The sequence below is a fragment of the Neoarius graeffei genome, chromosome 8, assembly GCF_027579695.1.
Source record: "Neoarius graeffei isolate fNeoGra1 chromosome 8, fNeoGra1.pri, whole genome shotgun sequence".
Lineage (NCBI taxonomy): Eukaryota > Metazoa > Chordata > Actinopteri > Siluriformes > Ariidae > Neoarius > Neoarius graeffei.
Genome location: NC_083576.1, coordinates 56,494,095 through 56,519,137, shown reverse-complemented (window position 1 = coordinate 56,519,137; position 25,043 = coordinate 56,494,095). Strand labels below are relative to the sequence as shown.

Sequence of the window (25,043 nt, the reverse complement as noted above, 5' to 3'; positions counted from 1 at the left end):
TGAAGACATCAGCCCCCAGTCTTGCCCTCTTCAGTTTCCTCAGGAAGTAGAGGTGCTGGTCAGCTTTCTTTATGACGGTTGTGGTGTTGGTGCGCCAGGTGACCATGTTGGTCAGGTGAACTCCAAGGTACCTGATAGAGTGAACCATCTCCACAGCTGCTCCATTGATGTGGGGGGGGGGGGGGGGGGGGGTGCCAGTCCTGCAGAAATCCACAACCATCTCCTTGGTCTTCTTGATGTTGAGGATGAGGTTGTTGTCCCCACACCACCTTGTCAGGTCCTCCACCTCCATCCTGTATGATGACTCATCCCTATTGGTGATGAGTCCAACCACTACTGTGTCATCAGCAAACTTCACCACAAGATTGTTCTTGTAGTGAGCCCTGCAGTCAAAGGTCATCAGTGTGTACAGCAGAGGGCTGAGCACACAACCCTGGGGACAGCCGGTGTTGAAGGTGATGGTGGAGGAAGTGGTGTTGTTAATCCTGACATGCTGTGGCCTGCAGGTCAGGAAATCCAGGACCCAGTTGCACAGGGATGAGAAGGTTCCCAGCGCTGCCAACTTGGTCACCAGTTTCTGTGTGATGATGGTATTGAATGCAGAACTAAAGTCCAGAAACAGCAGCCTTACGTGTACTCCAGGTGAGAGAGGGCCTGGTGGGTCACAGCAGAGATGGCATCATCTGTGGACCAGTTCTGCCTGTAAGCATACTGGTGTGAGTCCTCTGACACGTTGATGATCTGCTTCAAGTGCCTCATCACCAGCCTCTCAAAGCACTTCATGATGATGGGGTAAGTGCAACGGGGTGGTAGTCATTGAGGCACGACGCTACGGAGGTCTTCAGTACAGGGATGATCATGGCTGTCTTGAGGCATGATGGGACTCTGGCCTGAGTCAGTGAGATGTTGAATATGTCTGTCAGAACCTCAAACAGCTGGTGAGCACAGTCCCTCAGAGCCCTGCCTGGAATCCCATCAGGGCCTGGGGCTTTACAGGGATTGATCCTCTGCAGTGTTTTCCTCATCTCTGCCGCTGTTATGCTGATGGCTGGGGGCTCATCGGGGGAAGGGGTGAGCTTGGAGGGAGTGGTGGTATTGGAGGTCTCGAAGTGCGCATAGAAGGCATTCAGGGTGTCGGGGAGCACTGGGTCCTCAGGGCACTGTGCATCTCTCTTCTTGTTGTCGGTGATGCACCTAATGCCCTTTCACATGCCCTGTGGGTCACTTGAATTGAAATGGCCCTGGATCTTGAGAGCATATGTGGACTTTGCTCTCCTTATGCCCACCGACAAGTTCCTTCTTGCTGCTCTGAGTGCTGCTGCATCACCATCCCTAAATGCAGCAACACAGGTTCTCAGCAAGGAGCACACCTTTGCATTCAGCCAAGGTTTCTGGTTTGGTCAGGTGAAGATGGTCTTGGAGGTGGTCACATCCTCCATACACTTCCTGATGTAGTGCAGGACAGAAGACGTGTACTCCTCCAAATCCACACTGCTCCCTGATGTTGCAGCCTCCCTGAACATCTGCCAGTTTGTGGCTTCAAAGCAGTCCTGGAATATGGACACAGCACCTTCAGGCCACACAGAGATGGTCTTTGAGATGGTGTTCCTGCTCCTTGACACTGGGCAGTATGCAGGAGCCAGTAGGAGGGAGATGTGGCCTGAGGCACCAAAGTGGGGTAAGGGTGCTGCTCTGTTTGCTCCTTGTATGTTGGTAAACACTTTGTCCAATATTGCCACCCCGAGTGGCAATATTAACATGCTAGTGGACCATAGGGAGAGTGTCCCGCAGATTCATGTGGTTGAAATCCCCCACCACCAGATACAAAGCTTCTGGATGTTTGTTTTGAAGTGCGCCGACACTGTTGTGCAGCTCCCGCATAGTGTCTTTAACGGTAGCTCACGGAGGGACATAAACAGACACTATAAACACTTGTGAATTCCCGCGGCAGATAGTGAGGACGGCATTTCACTATTAAATGTTCCACAGCCTCAGAGCAGTGTCTGCCCACCACAGAACAGTTCATGCACCAACCTTTGTTGACATAGATGCAGAGTCCCCCTCCTCTCGTTTTTCCAGAGAGCTGCCGGTCCCTATCTGAGTGGAATAATAGCCACCCATTAAGCTCGAAGGCGGAGTCTGGCATGTTGTTATTAAGCCACATCGCTGTCAGAACAAAGACACTGCAGCTCTGCATCTCCCATTGGCACAGTCTCCGTCATAGCAGATCCATTTTATTATCCAAAGCCCGGACGTTGGATAAAAAGAACGATGGAATAGCTGGCTTGCTAGCATTAGCTCTTAGCCTGGTTAGCAGGCCAGCCCACTTGCTCCTCTTCTGCTTCGGTGCACACCGCCTCCTCTTGACTCTAAGCCAGCTCCGCCAACCATTACATACTGTAGATCGTAAAATCCGAAGCCTACCAAGCATTGGTTTGAGCTCTGGAGAAAAAGGAGCATGGAGACCGCTGTTTAGCTCCTTTAAGCTTGGCTAAGCTGTACTTAATTGCCATTTTACTGGCAGTAGTAGTGCTAACTTTAATGCTACCACCGAGAGCTAGAGAAGCCACTGCACGCCACCACAGTTGTGAAGCCAACTATAAACAATTAAACTGAAATGTGTCAGTTGCCGCATTCAGCTGATATTGTTTGTTGCTTTCTAAAGTCTTTTCCTTTATAAACTATGGTGAAAATGAGTAAAACATCTCATCTCATCTCATTATCTCTAGCCGCTTTATCCTTCTACAGGGTCGCAGGCAAGCTGGAGCCTAACCCAGCTGACTACGGGCGAAAGGCGGGGTACACCCTGGACAAGTCGCCAGGTCATCACAGGGCTGACACATAGACACAGACAACCATTCACACTCACATTCACACCTACGGTCAATTTAGAGTCACCAGTTAACCTAACCTGCATGTCTTTGGACTGTGGGGGAATCCGGAGCACCCGGAGGAAACCCACGCGGACACGGGGAGAACATGCAAACTCCACACAGAAAGGCCCTCGCCGGCCACGGGGCTCGAACCCAGGACCTTCTTGCTGTGAGGCGACAGTGCTAACCACTACACCACCGTGCCGCCCCTGAGTAAAACATAATATATACAAAAGAATCCCACATGCAATAAGTGATATTTTGAGCTCAAACACATGGGGACATTGTATTTCTTTTTTTGTAAAATCACTGGAAAAAAGTCTTTAAAAATGCATCAATTTTGTTGAAAGAACACAATTTGTCGTGTCATGATTGCTAATTTCCATAATATGACATTCTGCTATTCAGTTCCAGCTAGACATTTAGTAGTTATTGCATTCATCTGCCAAAAATCAAGAGCAAAACACAGCCAACTTGGGGGGGGGGGATAAAAATAATAATTTGCAGTTCTTTGAAAGTGCACTAAATGAATGAATCAGTAAAATGTGTGAACTCTCAAAACTCCTCAAATTCACATGTGGCACTCAGCTTTTCGTCAGCATCGCAGAACACAAGTACAGCTCAGGTTCTCACAATGCAGGAAAAATTCCTTATACAATCTGCTACAATAAGGCAACACAGCTTATTAAACAAGTAGAAACTAGAAGGGCACTCAGTAGAGTGCATACCTCTGCCAAGCCACATATCATCAACATCAAAATCAGACCATCTGAACCTAGGATAATACTAAAGCTGTACACCAAATTTCATCAAAATCCATTCACTACTTTTTGAGTTACATTGGAAAAGGTAAAACAATCCTGGATCCGCAGACATATTTGGATCCTGGATCCAGGATCCACATACATATCCAGATTTACATAAAAATTTAAACAATTGTTCCATGGCCCATGGCTCACCTTTCCTCAAAATTTCATCAAAATCCATTCACTATTTTTTGAGTTACATTGGGAACACATATATGAAAACATAACCTCCTCCAACACGTAAAACATCATACACAACACAACACAGTTTTCCTGTCTCCAATTTGGCAGGAGGACTAGAGCTATTAACACTCAGACCACAAGATTCAGAAACAGGTTCTACCTGCAGACCAGCAGGTAGCTCAATAATCAGTTGTAAACACTTCACCTAATTTGCACAGTCACTAACAACTTAAAAAGTCACTTTAATCTGGATAACATGGATAAAATCTGCTTATTTTTCAAATCCAATTCTAAACTAAGTATCTGCAATGAAAGTTACAAGTGACCAAATACAATTTTTGCATTTGCTTGCAGCCAGCATGCAGATTTTGCCACAAACTTTGTTTTAGGGCAACATATACAATGCTCAGCGTAAATGAGTACACCCCCTTTGAAAAGTAACATTTTAAACAATATCTCAATGAACACAAACAATTTCCAAAATGTTGACAAGACAAAGTTTAATATAACATCTGTTTAACTTATAACGTGAAAGTAAGGTTAATAATATAACTTAGATTACACATTTTTTTCAGTTTTACTCAAATTAGGGTGGTGCAAAAATGAATACACCCCACAACAAAAGCTACTACATCTAGTACTTTGTATGGCCTCCATGATTTTTAATGACAGCACCAAGTCTTCTAGGCATGGAATGAACAAGTTGGTGACATTTTGCAACATCAATCTTTTTTCCATTCTTCAACAATGACCTCTTTTAGTGACTGGATGCTGGATGAAGAGTGATGCTCAACTTGTCTTTTCAGAATTCCCCAAAGAAAATAATTTATTTACACCATAAAGGTGAAGGCTACAAGAAGATCAGCAAAGCTTTACTTATCAGTCAGAATACTGTAGCAAAAGTGGTACAAAAATTTAAGAAAGATGGAACTGCAACCATCTCACAGAGACGTCCAGGTTGTCCACGGAAATTAACACCTCAACAGGAGTGTCTTCTGATGAGAAGGGTTGAAGAAATTCGGCATGCAAGTTCACTGCAGTTATCTAAAGAAGTAGGTAGCCAAACTGGGGTGACTATTTCCCATGACACAATATGGCGTACACTGCAGAGGAATGGCATGCATGGATGCCGTCCACAAAAGAAGCTCTCCTAAAGCCCAGGCACAAAAAAGCCCGCCTAGAGTTTGCCAGGGCCCATGCTGACAAAGATGAAGACTACTGGGACTCTATACTCTGGAGTGATGAGACCAAGATAAATGTTTTTGGAATTGATGGCTTCAAAACTGTATGGCGTCGCAAAGGTGAGGAATACAAAGAAAAATGCATGGTGCCTACAGTGAAACATGGTGGTGGCAGTGTCCTTATGTGGGGCTGCATGACTGCTGCTGGGGTCGGGGAGCTGCATTTCATTGATGGCATCATGAATTCATAGATGTATTGCTCTATACTGAAAGAGAAGATGCTACCATCACTCCATGCCCTTGGTCGTTGTGCACTTTTCCAACATGACTAAACACACATCTAAGGCCACTGTTGGATTTCTGAAGAACAGGGTGAAAGTGATTTAGTGGCCAAGTATGTCATCTGATCTGAACCCAGTTGAACACCTATGGGGAATTCTGAAGAGACAAGTTGAGCATCACTCTCCATCCAACATCCAGTCACTAAAAGGGGTCATTGTTGAAGAATGGAAAAAGATTGATGTTGCAAATTGTCACCAACTTGTTCATTCCATGCCTAGAAGACTTGGTGCTGTCATTAAAAATCATGGAGGCCATACAAAGTACTAGATGTAGTAGTTTTTGTTGTGGGGTGTACTCATTTTTGCACCACCCTAATTTGAATAAAACTGAAAAAATGTATAATATAAGTTATATTATTACCTCCGCCAAGGAGGTTATGTTTTCGGTAGCGTTGGTTTGTTTGTTTATTTGTTGGTTTGCCTGTTAGCAACATTACGGAAAAAGTTATGAACGGATTGCTCTGAAATTTTTTCCAGAGGTGTGACTGGGCACAAGTAACAATCCATTAAATTTTGGCGGTGATCCGGATCACCTTCTGGATCCCGGATTTTTTTAAAGGATTCTTGGCGGAGGTCTGCGCTCTCCGAGTGCTTTTCTAGTTAACCTTAATTTCACGTTATAAGTTAAACAGATGTTATATTAAACTTTGTCTTGTCAACATTTTGGAAATTGTTTGTGTTCATTGAGATATTGTTTAAAATATTACTTTTCAAAGGGGGCTCATTTACGCTGAGCACTGTACCAAATGTTAAAACAAAATAAAAACAAACAAACCTCAGAAAATGTGATACACCACTCAGATCTAATCAGATTTCCTGCTATCAATTTTCATCACTGAACTCATTCATGACCATGAGTGGATAATGGTCATGCCTAAATCTCCATATTGGTAGATTCTCAATTGGCCCAGTACTACTCAGTGTAGCACCAGTGCTATATCTATAACAACCAATGTGCATATGCAAGTACATTAGATTTAGTGATCTGTAAAAGTGGAGGCTCAGTTTTTTATTTATTTTTTCCAAATTAAAATTTTGTGTGTCACATACACAATCATAGAGAGTACAGCATTTTGTGAAATGCTTATTGCAGTGCTCCACAGGTCGTAAGGATAGTTGGGGAGGAGTGGTTAAAAATAAGGAGAGGGAGTAAAACAGAATGTAATAAATATAATAAAAAGAAAATAAGAATGTGAGTGGAGTACTCTGTAGAATATATTATATATATGCACAATATACACAATATACACTGTAGAATTCTACAATATGCAGAACATGTACAAATATATTGCACAGGAGAAATATATTGCACTGTAATGAGTGTATTGAAAAGTATATTGCACTCTAATTAGGTTGCACAAAGAGGTATAATGTACTGTATGTATTGTACTTAATCCTCTGAGACCCACGGTGGTGTATACACTCCCAAAAATCACATTGTCTTTAGAGTGACATAATTTCCAATCAGTTTGCAGTAGAGATAAGCCTTTTTTTTCTCTGAAGAGGAAACACCCGTTTCTCGTGTAAAACGATCGGAAATTATGTCACTCTAAAGACAACATGATTTTTGGGAGCGTATACGCCCCCACGGGTCTCAGGGGGTTAAATTAGATGAAATTACATGAAGAGGTGTAAGAGATGGGGGGATGAGGGTGAAGTGGTGACGATATCTAGTGGTTTATCCATTGTTGTCCTTTATTATTCGTTACTGTTATTGTCTGTTATTGTCCTGATTAAGAGCCTGAATAGCCTGAGGGAAGAAGATCCTCCTCATTCTCTCCGTCTTGGCCTTGAGGGAGCAAAAGCGCTTCCCTGACCTCAACAGAGAGAAGAGTTCATGGCTGGGGTGGCTGAGGTCTTTCTTTATCTTCCTGGCCTTGGTCTGGCACCACCTGGTATAAATAGATTCCAAGGAAGGGAGCTCGGTATGGATAATGTGTTCGGCTGATCGCACCACTCTCTGAAGAGCTTGTCTGTCCTGCTTGGTGCTGTTCCCAAACCAAGTGGAGATATTTCCTGTCAGGATGTTCTCAATGGTCCAGGAGTAAAAGTTCCTCAGCACCCTCGGTGGAAGACGGAAGTCTCTGAGATGTTATAGATGGAAAAAACACTGATGGACCTTCGTAATCAGGGCAGTGATGTGGCAGGACCATGACAGGTCTTGTGTGATGTGAACACCCAGGTACTGAAAGCTGTCCATTCTCTCCACTGGGGCCCCGTTGATGTTGAGGGACTTGTAGTTCCTCTCCTGCATTGTGCAGAAGTCCAGGATCAGCTCCTTTGTCTTGCTGACATTTAAGAGGAGGTTGTTGTCCTGGCACCAGCTCTCCAGGTTTCTGACCACCTCCAGGTAGACCTCCTCCTCACTGTTATTGGAGATCAGGCCTACCACAACAGTGTCATCAGCAAACTTGATGATGGTGATGGAGTCTGATGAGGCTACGCAGTCATAAGTGTACAGAGAGTACAGCAGGGGGCTCAGAACACATCCCTGGGGGGCTCCAGTATTGAGGGTGATGGGGGGAGATACGTTTCCCCACCCTTACTGCCTGTGGTCTATCTGAATGGAAGTTGAGGATCCACTGACAATAATAGGCCAAGTCCCAGATCCTTCAACTTCATGAAGAGCTTTGAGTGGATTATTGTAGTGAATGCAGAACTATAGTCTACACATAGCATGTTAATATAAATTCCCCCTCCCATAGTCAATGTGGCTGAGACCTGTGTGCAGGAGATGTGTGATGGCATCTTCAGTGGAATGATTAGACCAGTAGGCAAACTGTAGTGGGTCCAAGTTAGTAGGAAGTGAAGAGGTGATGAAGTCTCTGACAAGTCTTTCAAAGCACTTCATCACAACTGAGGTCAGTGCTACTGGATGGTAATCATTAGGACAAGCAGGCTGTTGTTTCTTTGGGACAGGAACAATAATTGACTACTTAAAGTACCTGGGAATCACTGCCTGAGCCAGGGAGAGGTTGAAGATCTCTGTGAACACCAGTGCTAGCTGGTCTGCACAGGCTCTCAGGATCCTACCTGAGATGTCATCAGGTCCTGATGCCTTCCTGGTGTTCACTCTCCTGAAGGCATTCCTCACGGCATGTTCTATGATGGCAAAAGTGGCCCCCTCACTGGCACTCTCTTACCCCTTTTCCACCAAATCAGTTCCAGGGCTGGTTCGGGGCCAGTGCTGGTGCTGGTTCACAACTCGTTCAACTTGTGAGCCAGCTGAGAACCAGTTTGCTTTTCCATAGCTCGCGGTGCTAAGGGAAGCCACGTCATTACATCGCTGTATACGTCAGTTACGTCATTGTATACATCAGTTACATTGCTGTATACGTCAGTTACGTCGCTATGTTTGCATAAACCTTGGCGCGAATATCAAAGCAAAAACAACACGGAAGAAGCAGCAGCAGCAACAACAATAATAATAAATGGATGACTTTGCGTTTGTACAGCTGCTGCTTCTCGTCGCTTAAAAATGGCGATCTTTCGCGGTTTTGTTATTGTTGTTGGTCTTAACAACTCCGCCCCCCCGCTGACGTAAGCGGTTCTTTCCTCTGGCCCAGCAGAGAGTTGGTGCTAGCCTGGAACCAGTTTTTCTGGCCCCAGAGCCAGTTCTTTGTCAGTGGAAACAGAAAACCTGGTTCCAAACTAAGCACTGGCCCCGAACCAGCCCTGGAACTGCTTTGGTGGAAAAGGGGCATCTGTGTGCATGTTGTTATTCATGCTGCTATTTACAGTAGTGCTAGTTGCAGCCTCAAAGTGAACACAAAACATGTTCAGCTCCTTTGCCAGTGATGTGTCCACATTTGTCATTGTGGGTTGTGTTTTTTTTTTGTAGTCCGTTATTGTCCAAGTCCCTTCCAGAGGCTTCTAGGTGTCACTCTGTTGTAGTTGTGACTCTAGTTTGCTCCTGTAATTCCGCTTTGCCTCCTTTATCACTCTGCACACACTGTAAAATGCAGCTTTATATTGGTCCATGTTTCCAGTAGCAAGTCCTGCCTTATAGGTGGCGGTAATGGATCTCAGAGTGTCGCGGATGGTTTTATTAACCCATGGCTTCTGATTGGGAAATATCCCAATGGTGGTTTTGCAAACTGCGTCATCCATTAGTTTCCCGATAAATCCCACAACTGCTTCTGTAAACATGTTGATGTCATCACAGCTGTGCCAGAACATGTCCCAGTCTGTGTCATCCAAGGTGTCCTGCAGGGCGGCTTCTGATAGGTTTGTTCAGCGAGTGACTTCCCTCACAACCGGGGCTTCCTGTTTCAGTCTCTGTTTGTAAACAGGAATGAGGAAGATGGCGGCATGATCCAATTTCCCAAACGCCGGCAGGGACTTTGCCTTGTAACAGTCCCTGAACAGAGTGAAACAATGGTCCAAAGTCCTCTTTCCCCTGGTGGGGCAGGTGAAGTGTTGGTGGAGGGTTGGAAGCACATGTTTAAGGTTGGCACGCTAAGTCCCCTGCCACAATAAGCACAGCATCCCGGTGATTTATCACGTGTTGAATGAGGGCCTCATGTAACTCACACAAGGCAGTGTCCGTGTCTGCCTAAGGCGGAATATAAACGGCGCTGACTATGACTGAGGTGAATTCTCATGGAAGATAGAAAGGGTGACATTTGATGGTCAGAAGTTCCAGGTTGGGTGAACATGAGTATGTGAGAGGAGAAATGCTTGGACAAGCACACAATCTATTATTCACCATCAGACACAAACCACCTCCTCTTGCCTTCCCCGACTCCATTGTTCTGTCCATACTGTAAACCAAGAATCCTGCCGGCTATACTGCATGGTCCGGTACTGCTGGGTTCAGTCATGTTTCAGTGAAACAGAAAAAGTTGCAGTCTTGAATGTCTCTCTGGAATTTGACTCTGACCTTGAGATCATCAAATTTGTTCTTCATGGATTGTACATTGGCTAGCAGGATACTGGGCATGGGCACATGATGTATGCAAGCCCACAGCCTGTTCCTGATGCCAGCTCATTTCCCTCAAGGCCATTGCTTAAGGTCGCGACCTTTGTTCTCCTTCAAGAGCTCCCTTGGCCAGGCTGGGTCCGGAGTTAAAAATGTTGGTATGTGAGTAGATTGCTGACCAATAGAAATAAGGGCATTTCTACTATCTCTAATCACTGTTGCCATACTGAATAGATTAAAAATGTCTAAAACAACCAGCTGAATAACTAGAAAAAGCAAGAAAGAAAGTGTCGTCGGAGCATTTATCATGGCAGCCTACTCACTGTTGCCATCTTGGATAGTTGGATAGTTCATTTTAATTGGATTTAATAAGTCAATCAATCAGATTTACAAACCCTGAATACGATCACCTATAAAGGTGTCAATACTTACTGTTTTATATTCATTGTTGTTTCTCTTGTGAAATTTGTGGCACATATTGGGAAGAGGAGCCAAGGATAGGTATCAATTTCATTATACTTTGCATACATGACAGTACAGCACTTGGATTTGACTGGCCTCAACATATTTACTGCTAAAGGTATCTGAAGAAGTTCCAGTGATGCACAATAAACAATTAAATTAATCAATTTGAACCATTGACTAGTTCAATGCTGTGTTCACTAACTCCAAAGCTCCATAAGCATCTGAGAGTTTCATGTTCTCTTGACAATAACACACTATTATCTCCTTCAGAAGATGAATGTGTTGTGTTTAAGCAAAGACTTGGAGTGGAGTACAGAACACATGGACAGTGGGCATCCTAATATCCTCAAAAATATCTTCAAGAAAATATGATTTAGACATCTATCTGGAGAATACAACCTTTATGGTGTGCTCTGTACTTGGCCCACATTTATTTTCACTGTCGATAAAGTCAGTTTGCAACTTTTACCTATTGAAGAACTTGGGTTAATATTTTTTACAATTCAACTGTTTGCAGCTCTCCAATGCCGCTTTTCCACTACAAACGCGGCTGAGCCGTGCCGTGCTGAGTCGAGCTGAGTCGAGCTGAGCGGGGCTGTTGGAGTTGCATTTCGACTACAACCGCGCTGAACCGTGCTGGCTGGAAGTGGGTGGACACATTGGGTGGAGTTAGCGAAAGTGGGTGGACGTCACGTGATGTCGTTAAGCAGCGCAAACAGTGACATCAGTGACAGTGGCGGAACAAGTCAGAGCCGGGCCGGGGGCGGGGCAAATGACCGGGCCCTTTATTAAAGCTTATCATAACATCATTTTAGGCTACAAAATGTCCGCAACTGCGGTGTTTACCAATTTCAACACTACCGGGTGCAACTATGTTATTTAGTACATCAAGTCCTTCAAACGAACATGTAACTCAGAAACAAAAAACATTAGGATACTGTACATGGCTCATAATAAAACATCAATAGCCTATACTGCGCACATTATTTGAAGGGCATACGAATGAGCGCTCAGAGGTTGCAATGGTGACAGGAAGAGTCAGAAATAAAAGGAGGGCGGTGCAAACCTCACTGAATGCACTGTGTTTACCAATTTCAACACTACGGGGTGCAACTATGTTATTTTGTACATTAAGTCCTTCAAACGAACATGTAACTCAGAAACAAAAAAAACATTAGGCGACATACTGTACATGGCTCATAATAAAACATCAATAGCCTACTGCGCGCATTATTTGAAGGGCATACGACGAGCCTTGCGCTCCACGAACTCGTCCACGATGCTCTGTATGTCACTGATTCAGTGAGCTTTTAAGCGGTAGTCTCACGACCCGAATAGTAAACAATAAACATGGAGGACATGGAGTCGTTAGTGTTGCTGGTCTTGGTGCTGTGGCTTGTTGTCACCGACAACGCCAACAGATACTGGCAAGAGCGTATAGATGAGGCGAGGCGCATAAGGCTTCAGAAATTCTCGTAATTCGTAATTATTATTCTTCCGGGTTTGCGATGTTTACAGATCCCAGCGCGCTCGCGGGGCGTGTGTGGGCATGTGAGGACACTCCTCCTCACCAATCAGTGCACAGGGGAGTGTCTGCTCACGCCCCCAACCTCACTCGGCACGGCTTGGCTCGCTTCAGCCCCACTCCAAAACGGTGCGAGTTTTAGGGGCTAAGCAGGGCTGAAACGAGCTGAGTCGTGCTGGTTTTTGGTAGTCGAAACGCGAGCCGTGTCGGGCTGAAGTGAGCTGAAGCGAGCTGAAGTGAGCTGAAAAAGGGTAGTGGAAAAGGGCCACAAAACAGCTGTTCTATTTAGTTTGGTTGGTTGTACAGAGGTCATCAGGGAAGAGAATCTGCCTAATGAGCCATGTAATAACTTGGCTGTAGGCTTGGCTGCAAAGGAGAAGAGCTCTTCAGGCCAAGAACAATCAAATGCATCCTTTGTAATACCTTTCACTACTTCAAAACTATTTCCAGTTGCTTTAAATGGCACATTTCCGGACATCTGAAATCTATGTCTTTATAATCATGGATTCATCGATTAAAATGGATATAAAGCAAAAATGTCAGCAGAGCTACAACTAGAAGGGGTAAAAAGCTGACAAAGCAAAAAATATGCACTTACAGGGCATCATGAAATGTGCTGTATATTTTAAGCTGTGTGATTCCATTTGCATGTGCAGTATATTGCAGTACACGGAGTATAGAAGCCATTATTCACCATCATATGTAATGCACTTATATAGGGAGTAGGGAGCCATTTGGGATTCAGCCAGTCTTGGCATCAGAGATAGCATCCACCAAATGTCCTTGACTGCTTCAAGAAGGATAAATCTTGATTTGATTGAAAAAAGAAGAAAGATTACTCTTATTATTACCTGCAGTATAAGGCTCATGCCCACCATCATGGAGTACATATCGTATTTTCCCAGCTGCTTGCTAAGGGCTGCGCTCATGGCTTGTAGAGCCTCCAGGTACTGCTTTAGCACTTTTTTTGCCATATTGCTCAGTACCACAGATGTGTTTCCCTCTACATATAGCTTCATCCAGCTCCCATGAGCTTTCTCTGCCATCTGAAACTGCTCATATCCGTCCTCTGTGTAAAAAAAAACAAAAGTAAAGAAGTTAACATAATACAGGAGTTTTAAGTGATAAAAATAAGGCAAACAACAATCTCCAACCAACAAAAGGCTGCATGCTGCAAAGCTTATTTCCACTCTATGGTATCAGTGGTGTGTTTGAGAATATAGATATGCAATAATGTGTTGAACAGCAGAGTGGAGCGCCTAAAGGTGATCTCAGCAGGCAACTCCCAGAATGTTAACAGGCATGCTAACCTCATGTAGCATACTCAACTCACTACAAGAAGCCTCTCTGTTCCCTCCAAGGGATGTTTAAACTATACAAATACTAGAACCTTTGAGACTGGAAAACTAGAAGTGTGATTTTTTTTTTCATTGGCCACAGTACCAAAGATTTCAACTTGTATAATTTCTAGTACCTGTTAAAAATGGCACCAGTAGGAATTAATGATAATATGGGGTAGGGCTAGAAGCATTGGTCATTGCTGACTGGTTACATGTACTTCATCATGCAACATGCAAAACCATATACCCATATAACCCAGAGATTAAAATATTTTTGTTGTTGCCTCATATAACATGTACACTAAACAAACAAACAAACAAAAAAATAAATCTGGAGATATTTACTAAGAATAGGAAGTTATTTGAAAGTCAATACAGAAAAAAAAGAAAAATCAGTACTTCTACTGTGCTTCTCGATTTAAGTGCTGTGCTAGATTTAATACTGTCAACCTCAATATTCATAAGACATTTCTTGAAACCTGTGCTGGCCTCACAGGGACCATCCAAAGTGGCATAACACAAAGCTAAAAAAAAAATATTTTTGTCAAAGCAAACATCTGGAGATGATCTATCTTTAAAGGAGATACGCAGAGCCTTTATTTTTAAATACATTTCTGAGTGGATAGTATCTCCATCCTTGACTCTTGTATGCTGCATAAATGGAAATAAAAAAAAAATATATTTTTGAGAGTTAAAATCGAGTGCAAAGTCGGCATTCAAGCTGCCCTGCTGAGCCAGCCAGCCGAGTGCGTGACGTCACAGCAGGAACCAGTTTTAAGGCCGAGGCCTTTGACTGCTATAGACCAAAGTCATATAAATAAAAATTTACGGTGAAATTAAGAAATACCGTTACTGACTTGCTCAACTAAGACTGATTTGACTTCATTGATTGTGGGCTGACTCTCATTAAAACAGGATAGGTGTTATAACTTACGCAACATACATGTACATGCATGCATTTTCACTGATAAAATGTAAAAGGCTAATTAAATAATCAGATGAACTGAGACAATCACATTCTGAAGCAAATTAAATAATCTAATACCAGTAATTTAAATACACAATACAAGTTACATGTATTCATCTAAACGCAGGTAAACAATGTTTTTTTATCCAAATGAGAGTCAGAGCTTACCCATCTGTGCTCTCACTTCTTGAAGGCCGATTGTTTTTGAAACAATCTGACTTTCAGTTGTTTGTTCAGTTCTCCGTTCATTCACTTCTTCCATGTAAGGGAGAGATGGTAGCGATATCCAGTTTAGAAATCAGACAGCTGCTCCACTCATTCACTTTTCTTCATACTGTGTACTCTGCCATTACTGCTGGGCTCAGGCAATTACTAAAACCTGGGACGGAATGGGATGTCACCAGTTTTAGCATCAACTGCAGGTTGGTCACTGCTCGAGCGATATGTCCTGTCCCTTTCCGTCCTGGGTTTTAGCAACAACCCTCGGCTCACTCCGGGAGGACTGGTGCAACTGAACTTACTTTCCTTTTCTTGTAGTTTTCTTTTTCTTTAATTGTTGGTACTGCACCCTCTTTCAATACGGGCTTATAGCCAACACTCCTCAACAGATCAGAGGTCTCGTACGGGTCTTCAGTAAAATGTACAGAGCAGAGGAGAGACCACTTCGTAGGCGCCCAATGTGCCCATGAACTTCTCGCAAAATGCGTCCAAATCTTTGCAGTTTGAACATTCTTGGACCATGACTGCAACGTAAATCCACCTTCTGTCATGTTGCTGCACTGGCCAAAAACACATCTACATGGCATGGCGATAAATTAGTTCAAAATGGAGGATCGGAGTTGCAGTCAGCACTGCGTTTTAGTATAGCGGAAATGGTGATGAGACCGATAGACTTCCTGCTGTGATGTTACGGACGTCAGGGTCATTCACTTAGACCGCTACCTATATAAATGACTTTAATCGTAAAAATTACAATATTAGATTTATTGTTCATGCTTAAAACTATTCCTATGCCAGTCTTGAGGTCTCAAGGCATTTTATAAATGAAAGTGAGGCCATGGCTCTGCGTATATGCTTTAAGGTGTTCCCCAAGGATCTGTACCTCAAGGCTCTGGACAAGGTCTACCTTTATTTTCATTGTTGATCATGTCCTTATGTTATTTTTGTTCTGTTAACTTTTTTTGTCAATGTAAAACCAATTAATCCTCTCAGTGCAAATTATTCATCTGGTCATTGGATTCATTTTTTCACGTAGATCATGTTTTTGAATATGTAGTGAGAAAAATCCATTACATCTCATTTTATCTTTTTCTTACTCTCTATGAAACTCTGTCATGCACATATTTCTGCCCTCTTATTCATTCTTTGAATTTCATATTGCTCTAGGTTTCTCCCCAGCCCTCCTGATCTCCATCTCCACTCTCTGTGCTGCCTGGCTTGAATAATAAAGGCCTTATGGAGACGAATAGTAGCTCACATTATGCAGGCCAAAGTAGTGTGAAAGCAGATACAATAGCCTGGAGTCAGAAACATGAATCACACTGCAGAAACAACTACTGATCAGTCAGGACTTCCACCTGAGGATTGGGGGTGGACAGAAAGTCTCCTCTGAAAGATAGTGGTGAAACCTCAGAGATCCTTCATTATCATAGATTGTATAAATCAAGCAAAGCATATTTCCATATATATTTTTGTACCAGGACAAATAATTCCTGCCTAAATTAAAGATGGTATATATATTTATATCAAATAATGCACCATATAACACATAGTAAGGTAAAAATGCAGACCTGACTTTAGTGGTATAGTGTGTGTGTGTGTGTGTGTGTGTGTGTGTGTGTGTGTGTGTGTGTGTAACTAATACCTAATAAAGGAAAGATTAGCTCAGTTAGTCTATGTGCAAAGAAAGCTAATCCAGAGCCAAACCAGCCTTTCCTTCATGGAGCAGGAGATTAAGGGGAAACCTAAGACTGTGTGGGGATAGAATGGGAGGTAACAATGCAAGATTATGCAGCTATGACACAGTAATACATTCAAGTAATGGGAAAATGCTGAAAATAGGCAATATAATCGAATCAAGATAAAACAAAGGAATTTCATATGATAATAACCCATTGAATCATACCAATGTAGACAGAAAAGCACAAACAGTCAAGGTGACAGTGAAAATAGTGCAGCAATCAGTGTAATAATGGAACTGAATACCATAATTGCACTAATTACTACGCCTCCAAACCAACTGTTTTATGTTCAAGAAAAGTTGAATGAGCATAAAGGTACACATCTTCCCATTAATCCATGTGTCTAAAGCAAGAGTTATGGCCCTGACAGCTAGAGTTATGACGATCACATCCACTAATGTAATAATGATATGAATAATGCTGTTATGTTGAAGCCCCAATCTCAGTATATGAATCCCAGAAGTCTCTCTCAAATGTGGAGTCATCTATTGAGCGTTGATTATGAAAGTTTAATTTCACACATTGATCACCAGGCAGACTATAAATGAATGGATTGCACCAAAGCTTTAATTGCAGGACCTAATGGGATCATTACTGCCCACCACCCCTCTATCTACATTACTGCTAATTATTACTGCTTCTGAGAGGACCCTTTCAGATTGAACATTTACTGTTTTCATAGAACACAATGGAAAAATAGAGGACTGAAGGGATGGTGGGTGGGTGAGTGAGTTGCAAGGGATGCTAAGTGATATAGAGCAATGCTAATTAAAACCATACTGTTCAATCATAGATGCAGTCTCTCTCACTCACCCATTGAATCATACTAATGTAGACAGAAAAGCACAAACAGTCAAGGTGACAGTGAAAATAGTGCAGCAATCAGTGTAATAATGGAACTGAATACAGTTCCACCTGTATACATGATTGTCTGTGGACCTGGATGGACAGCCCTACTCTTTACTGCTGCACTCATTATGGCACCCTCACACATCAAGGCTCTTAATGGTAAATCTGTCACTGGTGTGAAATTTAGACATTTTCACTTTATTCAGGCTGTCTATAGGTAAAGTTAAATTATTAGTATTAAGTCATTTTTATTCTCCTGCAAGTGTAATTTATACACACTGTGCAGTGATTGCACAAAATTTTTAATTTAAGAAAAATTATCATTTATTAGGGGCGGCACGGTGGTGTAGTGGTTAGCGCTGTCACCTCACAGCAAGAAGGTCCGGGTTCGAGCCCCATGGCCGGCGAGGGCCTTTCTGTGCAGAGTTTGCATGTTCTCCCTGTGTCCGTGTGGGTTTCCTCCGGATGCTCCGGTTTCCCCCACAGTCCAAAGACATGTAGGTTAGGTTAACTGGTGACTCCAAATTGACTGTAGGGTGTGAATGTGAGTGTGAATGGTTGTCTGTGACTATGTGTCAGCCCTGTGATGACCTGGCGACTTGTCCAGGGTGTACCCCGCCTTTCGCCCATAGTTAGCTGAGATAGGCTCCAGCTTGCCTGCGACCCTGTAGAACAGGATAAAGCGGCTAGAGAAAATGAGATGAGATCATTTATTAGGACTTTCATTCATCCATCCAGTCATCCACCTTCAGTAATCACTTTATTGAGGGGATCCAGATCAATTCCCAGGAACATGCTGCAATGTGTGAGAATTAATGACAGATGGGAAGCCATGCACACACACACACACTTGCTCATGCCTAAGGGAAAGTTGTGGGAGCCAGTGTGCCAAACTGTACATTTTTGGATAGTGGGAGGAAACTGGAGAACCCTGAGGAAACCCATGAATACATGGAGAGAGCATACCAAACTCTGCACTGCCAGTATAACCCAAACTCAGGATCAAAGCAGGACCCTGGAGCTGTGAAGAAGCAATGCTATCCGCTGTGCCAATGTGTCTCCCTTATTAATACTTTCAGTTTATAAAACTGTCATGCCAGAAAACAAGGCTTTTTTCCCCATCCTGACTGCAGTAAGCAAGACCAGCCAATCAGAGACAATGACACCATTACGCTTGGTGTGCTACCATGTACTGATTTTGCTCTAGTCTTTTCTGGCCTTTCCAACAACACTTTCTTTTCATTTGTCACACATTTTGATGGAAGTAAGTAATCAACAGCTGTGATATGTAAATTTCTACCAGACTTCACGGACCACACCAACAGTTTTCTCCCACAAGCCAGAAAGAACTGAAAAATTTGAATAATACATTTATATTAAAAAAGAGGAGAAAAGGACAGAGGAGTGAGTGTGTGTATAGCTATGCAAAAGACTGCATGTATGTGCATATCAGTGTGTATGAATAATGGTTCTGCCTTACTCGGTGTGGCAGATTAATAAAGACATAAGGGAGGATTTTGTTTTATTCACTTCTTTAATAATGGACTTTCTTTAAAACTGCTGAGCACTGAAAAGGAAAGATGCCTAAATGGTGCAATTGGTTTCTTTCACATGCATGAAGTTTTCCTACTTCTGTTGACTTTTGTGAGATAAATGCATGATAGAATGATTTAAACATATATTAAAATCAAACCTTAACTTCTGTATTTGATTTTTTTGTTTGTTTGTTTGTTTTGTGAAATAAAAGCTGTAACCTTTGTTTAAAAAATCTTTATGGGAAGCAGCCAAAAGTCCTGACAATCCCAAAATTAAAACTGCTCCACTTTGGTGACATGCCAGAACATTTTTGTTGGTCAGCAACTGCATGTCTAACAAGCCCAAAGAAAACAAACAAACAAACAAGCAAAACAAGCAAACAAAAAATGTGTTGATAAAGCAGGGAGTTTGGCCACGTTACAACATAATACATATTTGTATATTTAAAATACCACTGTAGCAGACAGAATACAATAAATATTACGATAGTTACAGAATACAGTTTATTTTATGGTAAGGGCAGAAGTTGAAATTTTGCACATAACAATGGCAAAAATGACAAGTGGATGATTCATTACACACAGCTGGTGTACTTGGACTGTGTGCGCATACATTTTTGTTTGTAAGCGAGAGAGAGAGCAAGGCAGAGGGACTGACGCACTGCGGCCTTCATAAGTTCAGCCCTGGAGACGTGCCCCTCTCATAAATCACGTAATGTCATAAAAAAGGGAAATGATTAGCAGAGAGGGTGACATGCAGCAGCCCATTGATATGCGGTATCCTCTCTAGTCTCCATCACATATGCACTTTATACCTGCAAAGACTGCAGCAGAAACACACACACTTACCAACATCATGTACAGCACGAACATGAGGCCGCTGAGCAAAGAAACTATTCTGTTAATGCAGAAGATATGCAGGAAATCAGAAGTGCTATTCTACTCATTACAGTTGGTTAAAGATGTTTTGTATCTGCAGTACTGAATATTTATATAAACAAATCTCGTTACCTTGCAAGGAAATGTCATTTCAAGTTTCTTAGCCTTGTGGCACTATACTAACAAATTTACACAAATTTTGCATTTCTGCAGTCTGCAGCAAAACATTTTCTGGCCAACAGAAGCAAAAAGATTCAAGATTTTATTGTCTATGTACCAAGTATAATGAGATGTATGGAGCAAGCCTGTAGATGCCTAATTAAGTTAAACTAAAAAGCTAAAATAAAAGGGCGACAGTAAAAATGAAGTTATGAAGAGAGCACTGTGGTAGTGGAGAATAATCTGCTTATTACTTGCAGTAATCAATCATTTCAGCGATGAGGCAGTTTCTGTACAGGAGCAAGCTCTAATCACAAGACCATTCCCATCAGACTGACCCAGATTTAGCTGAGTAAACACAATGAGAAGTGGGTGGCGGAGAGAGCTTAATTTTTCAAGTACGGCAACCTAAGCAATGCAGGAAGAGAAGATAATTAGCATTCTCACACGTATGTAGTGCACATGATAAAATCTCACATCTGGACTTTTACATCAGATCCTTCATTTGATTAAATGAAAGGGTACAGAAACTAACAGACTCAATTGGGCAAAATAATTATTTTGTTGTAGTATCTAAAACTCTTTTTTGTTTGGGTATACTTTCACCGTTTATGTCTTGAGAGCCCCCACTCCCAAAAACATAAATAAATAAAAATTGACAATGAAAAACTCCTTTGGGAACAGGTTTAAGACAATGTTCATGAGAAATTCAAACACATTTCTCTCTCAGTGTCAAGTATTTACAATCAAAACAACATATTTGGACAGGAATAATTTAAGACGTGTGGCAGCGGGGGTGTGGTCAAGCGCCGGTCTGTGACAGGAGGGCGGAGTCAGGGAAGGTAAGTGGCAGAATCACTACACCTGATGTCAATTAACCTGTGTTTGTGTGTCTTCCCAGTGACCGCGCCCTATATAAAGAGAGAGCAGAGGAAGAGGGCTCTCTCCTGAACCAGATACTTGGGTGTGGGTGTGTGTATATGTATGGAAGAGAGTATTTTTGGATCTGAAAAGAGCCAAAATAAAAGAGTTATGGAAATTTATTCTGGCCTGCCGTCTTTCTGTGCTCCTCCCCCTCCTACGAACGTCTACAACGTGATTTTCCCATCAAGATCTGCTTGGCTTGTGAAAACGAGTAACACCTAGATATTAGCCTACACACCCACATTATTGACAATCTTACTAGTGTTGCTTCTTGCTATTCTCTATTGCTGTATGAGTATGCATGAACAGTTTGTTGATAACTGGGAAACATAACATCCTTGGTTAATTTTTTTAAACCTTCATTTGAATCTGCAATGATGTCCAAAGGTCTGAGACCACAATGAAAATCTGGGATTTTTTTTTCCCCCCGTTAATACTATTTGGCCAAATGTATGTGGATACTTAAAGGAGATACTTAGAACCATGGCCTCACTTTTTGTTTATAAATGCCTTAAGACCTCAAGAATGGCATAGGAATAGTTTTAAATGTTAACAATAAATCTAATATAGTAATTTTTACGGATTAAAGTGATTCGTATAGGTAGCGGTCTGAGTGAATGACCTTGGCCTCTGTGACGTCACAGCAGGAAGGCGATCAGTCTCATTGCCATTTCCGCTATACTAAAACACAGAGCTGACTGCAACTTCGATCCTCCATTTTGAGCTAATTTATCACCATGCCACGTAGATGTGTTTTTGTCCGGTGCAGCAACATGACAGAAGGTGGATTTATGTTGCATTCATGGCTCAAGAATGTTCAAACTGCAAAGATTTGGATGTGTTTTGCGAGAAATTCATGGATTGGGCACCTACAAAGTGGTCTCTCCTCTGCTCTGCACATTTTACTGATGACTTGTACAAAACCTCTGATCTGTTGAGGAGTGTTGGCTATAAGCCCGTATTGAAAGAGGGTGCAGTACCAACAATTAAAGGAAAAGAAAACTACAAGAAAAGGAAAGTAAGTTCAGTTGCACCGGTTCTCCCGGAGTGTGAGCTGAGCAGTAATGGCGGAGTACTCAGTATGGAGAAAATGGAGAATGAGTGGACCAGTCGTCAGATTTCTCTGCTAGATATGCTTCCCCCCCGCTGGATATGCTTGCCTCAGCAGCAATATCTCACCCTTATGTGGAAGAAGCAAATGAACGAAGAACTGAAAGTCAGATTGTTTCAAAACAATTGGCACATGCTTGGCCTTCAAGAAGCAAGAACACAGATGGGTAAGATGTGACTCATTTGGTTACATAACAAAAACACATGTTTACCTGCATTTAGATTAATACATGTAATTTGTATTGTGTATTTAAGTTACCAGTATAAGATTATTTAATTTGCTTCAGAATGTGATTGTCTCAGTTCATCTGATTATTTAATTAGCCTTTTACGTTTTATCAGTGAAGATGCATGCATGTACATCTATGTTGCATAAGTTATAATGCCTATCCCATTTTAATGAGAGTCACGAGACTGTCAGTTCAATTCCATCCAATTCTCTAGAGGCTTTGTTCTCTGGCTTTATTTTGAAAGGTGGGGGCCTCCGTGGCCAATGTGTTACTATCAGATTCACTTTCCGATGGTTCGAACTGATACGGTTCTACGTGTATAGCAGTAGCATGTACACACACTCCAATTTCAGGACTATCACAGTCAGATGTACTACTATCTGAGGAATCTGAAGAATCTTCAATAAATCGTGCTTGTACTGTTTCTCGCACTGTGCGCATGTGGCTGATGTACAGTACAGGGTGCTCCTCTCCCTCCACCACGTGGGACAAAATGTCCCCCAGCCCTCTGTCTAATGCATCAGTCTACAAGACAAAAAGGAGAGAAATGTCAGAAGAATGGAACAGCGGGCCCCCACACAAAACTGCTTTAACCTGGACAAAAGCCTGTTCACATGGCTTCGTCCACTGGACAAGATATGGTGCACTCTTTATAGTGAGGTCAGTCAGCGGACTGGTGATATCTGAAAAATTAGGTACAAACCGCTTATAATAGCCAGCCAGCCCCAGGAACTGCCTCCCCCCTTTTTGGTCTTGGGTAGGCCACAATCGCTGAAGTCTTATCAATTTGAGGACACACCTGCCCATGACCCAAATTAAAGCCATGATGCCGTAACTTTGACCCGCCAAATTGCACACTTCCTTGGGTTTGCTGCGAGTCCCATGTGTCTCAGTGGTCTCAAGACAGCCCTGAGATGTTGTAAATGCCACTGCCAATCATTACTGTCAAAAACAATGTGATCTAAATAGGCAGCAGCATACGCACTGTGTGGGCAGAGGAGTCAGTCTATGAGACGCTGAAACAACCCAAACAGAAGGGTGACAAACTGGTGTGACAGAGTGAAAAAAGGCTGTTTTTTGTGGGATAATGGTGTCAAGGGAATCTCCCAATACCCCTTTGTCAGATCCAGTGTCCAATAAAAGTGAGCTACACTTAACCAATCGAGTAGTTCATCAATGCAAGGCATCGGATATGCGTCAAATTTAGACACCGCACTGACTTTCCTAAAGTGTACACAGAATTTGACCGACCTATCGGTTTTGGAGAACAAAACCAGCGGGCTGCTCCAGTCACTGCATGACTCCTCAATTGCCCCCATGTCAAGCAGAGCCTTGAGTTCAATCCGAACTGCATTTTTTTTTTTTTGCATTTAGGGAACTGATATGGGTGGCTGCACACCACGGGCGCAGATAGAGGGGGGGACGGGGGGGATTCGTCCCACCCAGATTTAAATTCACCTCGTTCGGTCCCCCCCACTTATAGGGAGGAAAAAACGTCTATGCTGTCTTTCTTTGCATAAGGCAAACCTCACGGAAAAATCAAAAGACTAATTACCATTCGGTTTATTGAGGTGCACAGCAGTACAGACAGTTGCAACTGCGCAGACTGCACAGGTTGCGAGCTCGAGCTTGGTTGCTATGGTTACCCACAAGTTTGACAGGCATATCGGGGACAGCGCCTCCTAGTTCAGGACCCCAACATGGCATGATGAAGGGTGCCAAAAGGCAGAAAACGATTGCATCATTTTTTCAAAAAAAAAAAAAACGACTGTAAGTAAACTGTGCCTTACTTTATCATATCACCTTGCAATTTTTTGATAGTCTGTTCAAAGTAATGTCGTAGTGAAAGTAAAATCGTACGGAGTAGAGATACCTTTCTGGTAGCCTCCTTCTTTCGGTGGCAGCCTGTAGATACAGTGCTCAGAAGGCAGTTTTAATGTTTAATCTGGCGTTCCCTGCCATAATTTCAGCGAGCATATTGTTTCATAAGGAAACTTTGCGAAGAGTTGTTGACTGACTGCCGCTCACGCAACACACAGGCATAGTTAGAAAGTCAGGATGCACTGGTTTACACTTTACACACACACACATAGCCCAGCCTCTCGCTATGTTTAACAGTTGGAACTTAGTGGTTTTAAAACTAGTTTTGCAATTTCTGTGCGTGATGATAATGTGTAAACTTTGGATTTCCATAGGCTATGTTAAAATGTTATCATTGTCCTGGCCTGCAGGTAGTTCCTGGTGATGGCAGTGAGGGAGGTGAAATAACATGTATACACACTACCGTTCAAAAGTTTGGGGTCACCCAGACAATTTTGTGTTTTCCATGAAAAGTCACACTTTTATTTACCACCCTAAGTTGTAAAATGAATAGAAAATATAGTCAAGACGTTTTTCTGGCCATTTTGAGCATTTAATCGACCCCACAAATGTGATGCTCCAGAAACTCAATCTGCTCAAAGGAAGGTCAGTTTTATAGCTTCTCTAAAGAGCTCAACTGTTTTCAGTCCCCCCAGCTCAAAAATCCTATCTGCGCCCCTGCTGCACACCACCACCCATGGAGGAGTCTCAATGTGATGCTCTATGAGGTTAGTGTGACCAGGAATGGGCAAAAACACCTCGCAGAATTCCTCCTGCAACCTGTGCTTTCTGGGACAACAAAAGGTTGTCTCCACAGGGGACCAAGGTGAATTGGGCCACACTTTTTTTTGTTTGTTTTTTAGATTTGCCTCTGGTCCCAGCTTCTCCCTTCCAGGGACCACCGTCACCAGAGTCACAAGAACCTCCTCTCACC

The 25,043-nt window shown here is 42.7% G+C and overlaps 1 protein-coding gene across 10 annotated transcripts in view; it reads right to left on the bottom strand.

The window, feature by feature from the left end:
- Window positions 1-25,043, bottom strand: part of pigg (phosphatidylinositol glycan anchor biosynthesis class G) — a 427,330-nt gene that overhangs the window by 181,731 nt on the left and 220,556 nt on the right. For all 10 annotated transcript variants that reach the window (XR_009655235.1, XR_009655238.1, XR_009655237.1 and 7 more), the window contains exon 7: window positions 13,147-13,364. Coding sequence is in view for 4 of the 10 variants with exons in the window: in XM_060927883.1 (XP_060783866.1) it covers window positions 13,147-13,364 (218 nt within the window). In the remaining 6 variants the exon portion in view is untranslated. The remainder of the gene's footprint in view (window positions 1-13,146; window positions 13,365-25,043) is intronic.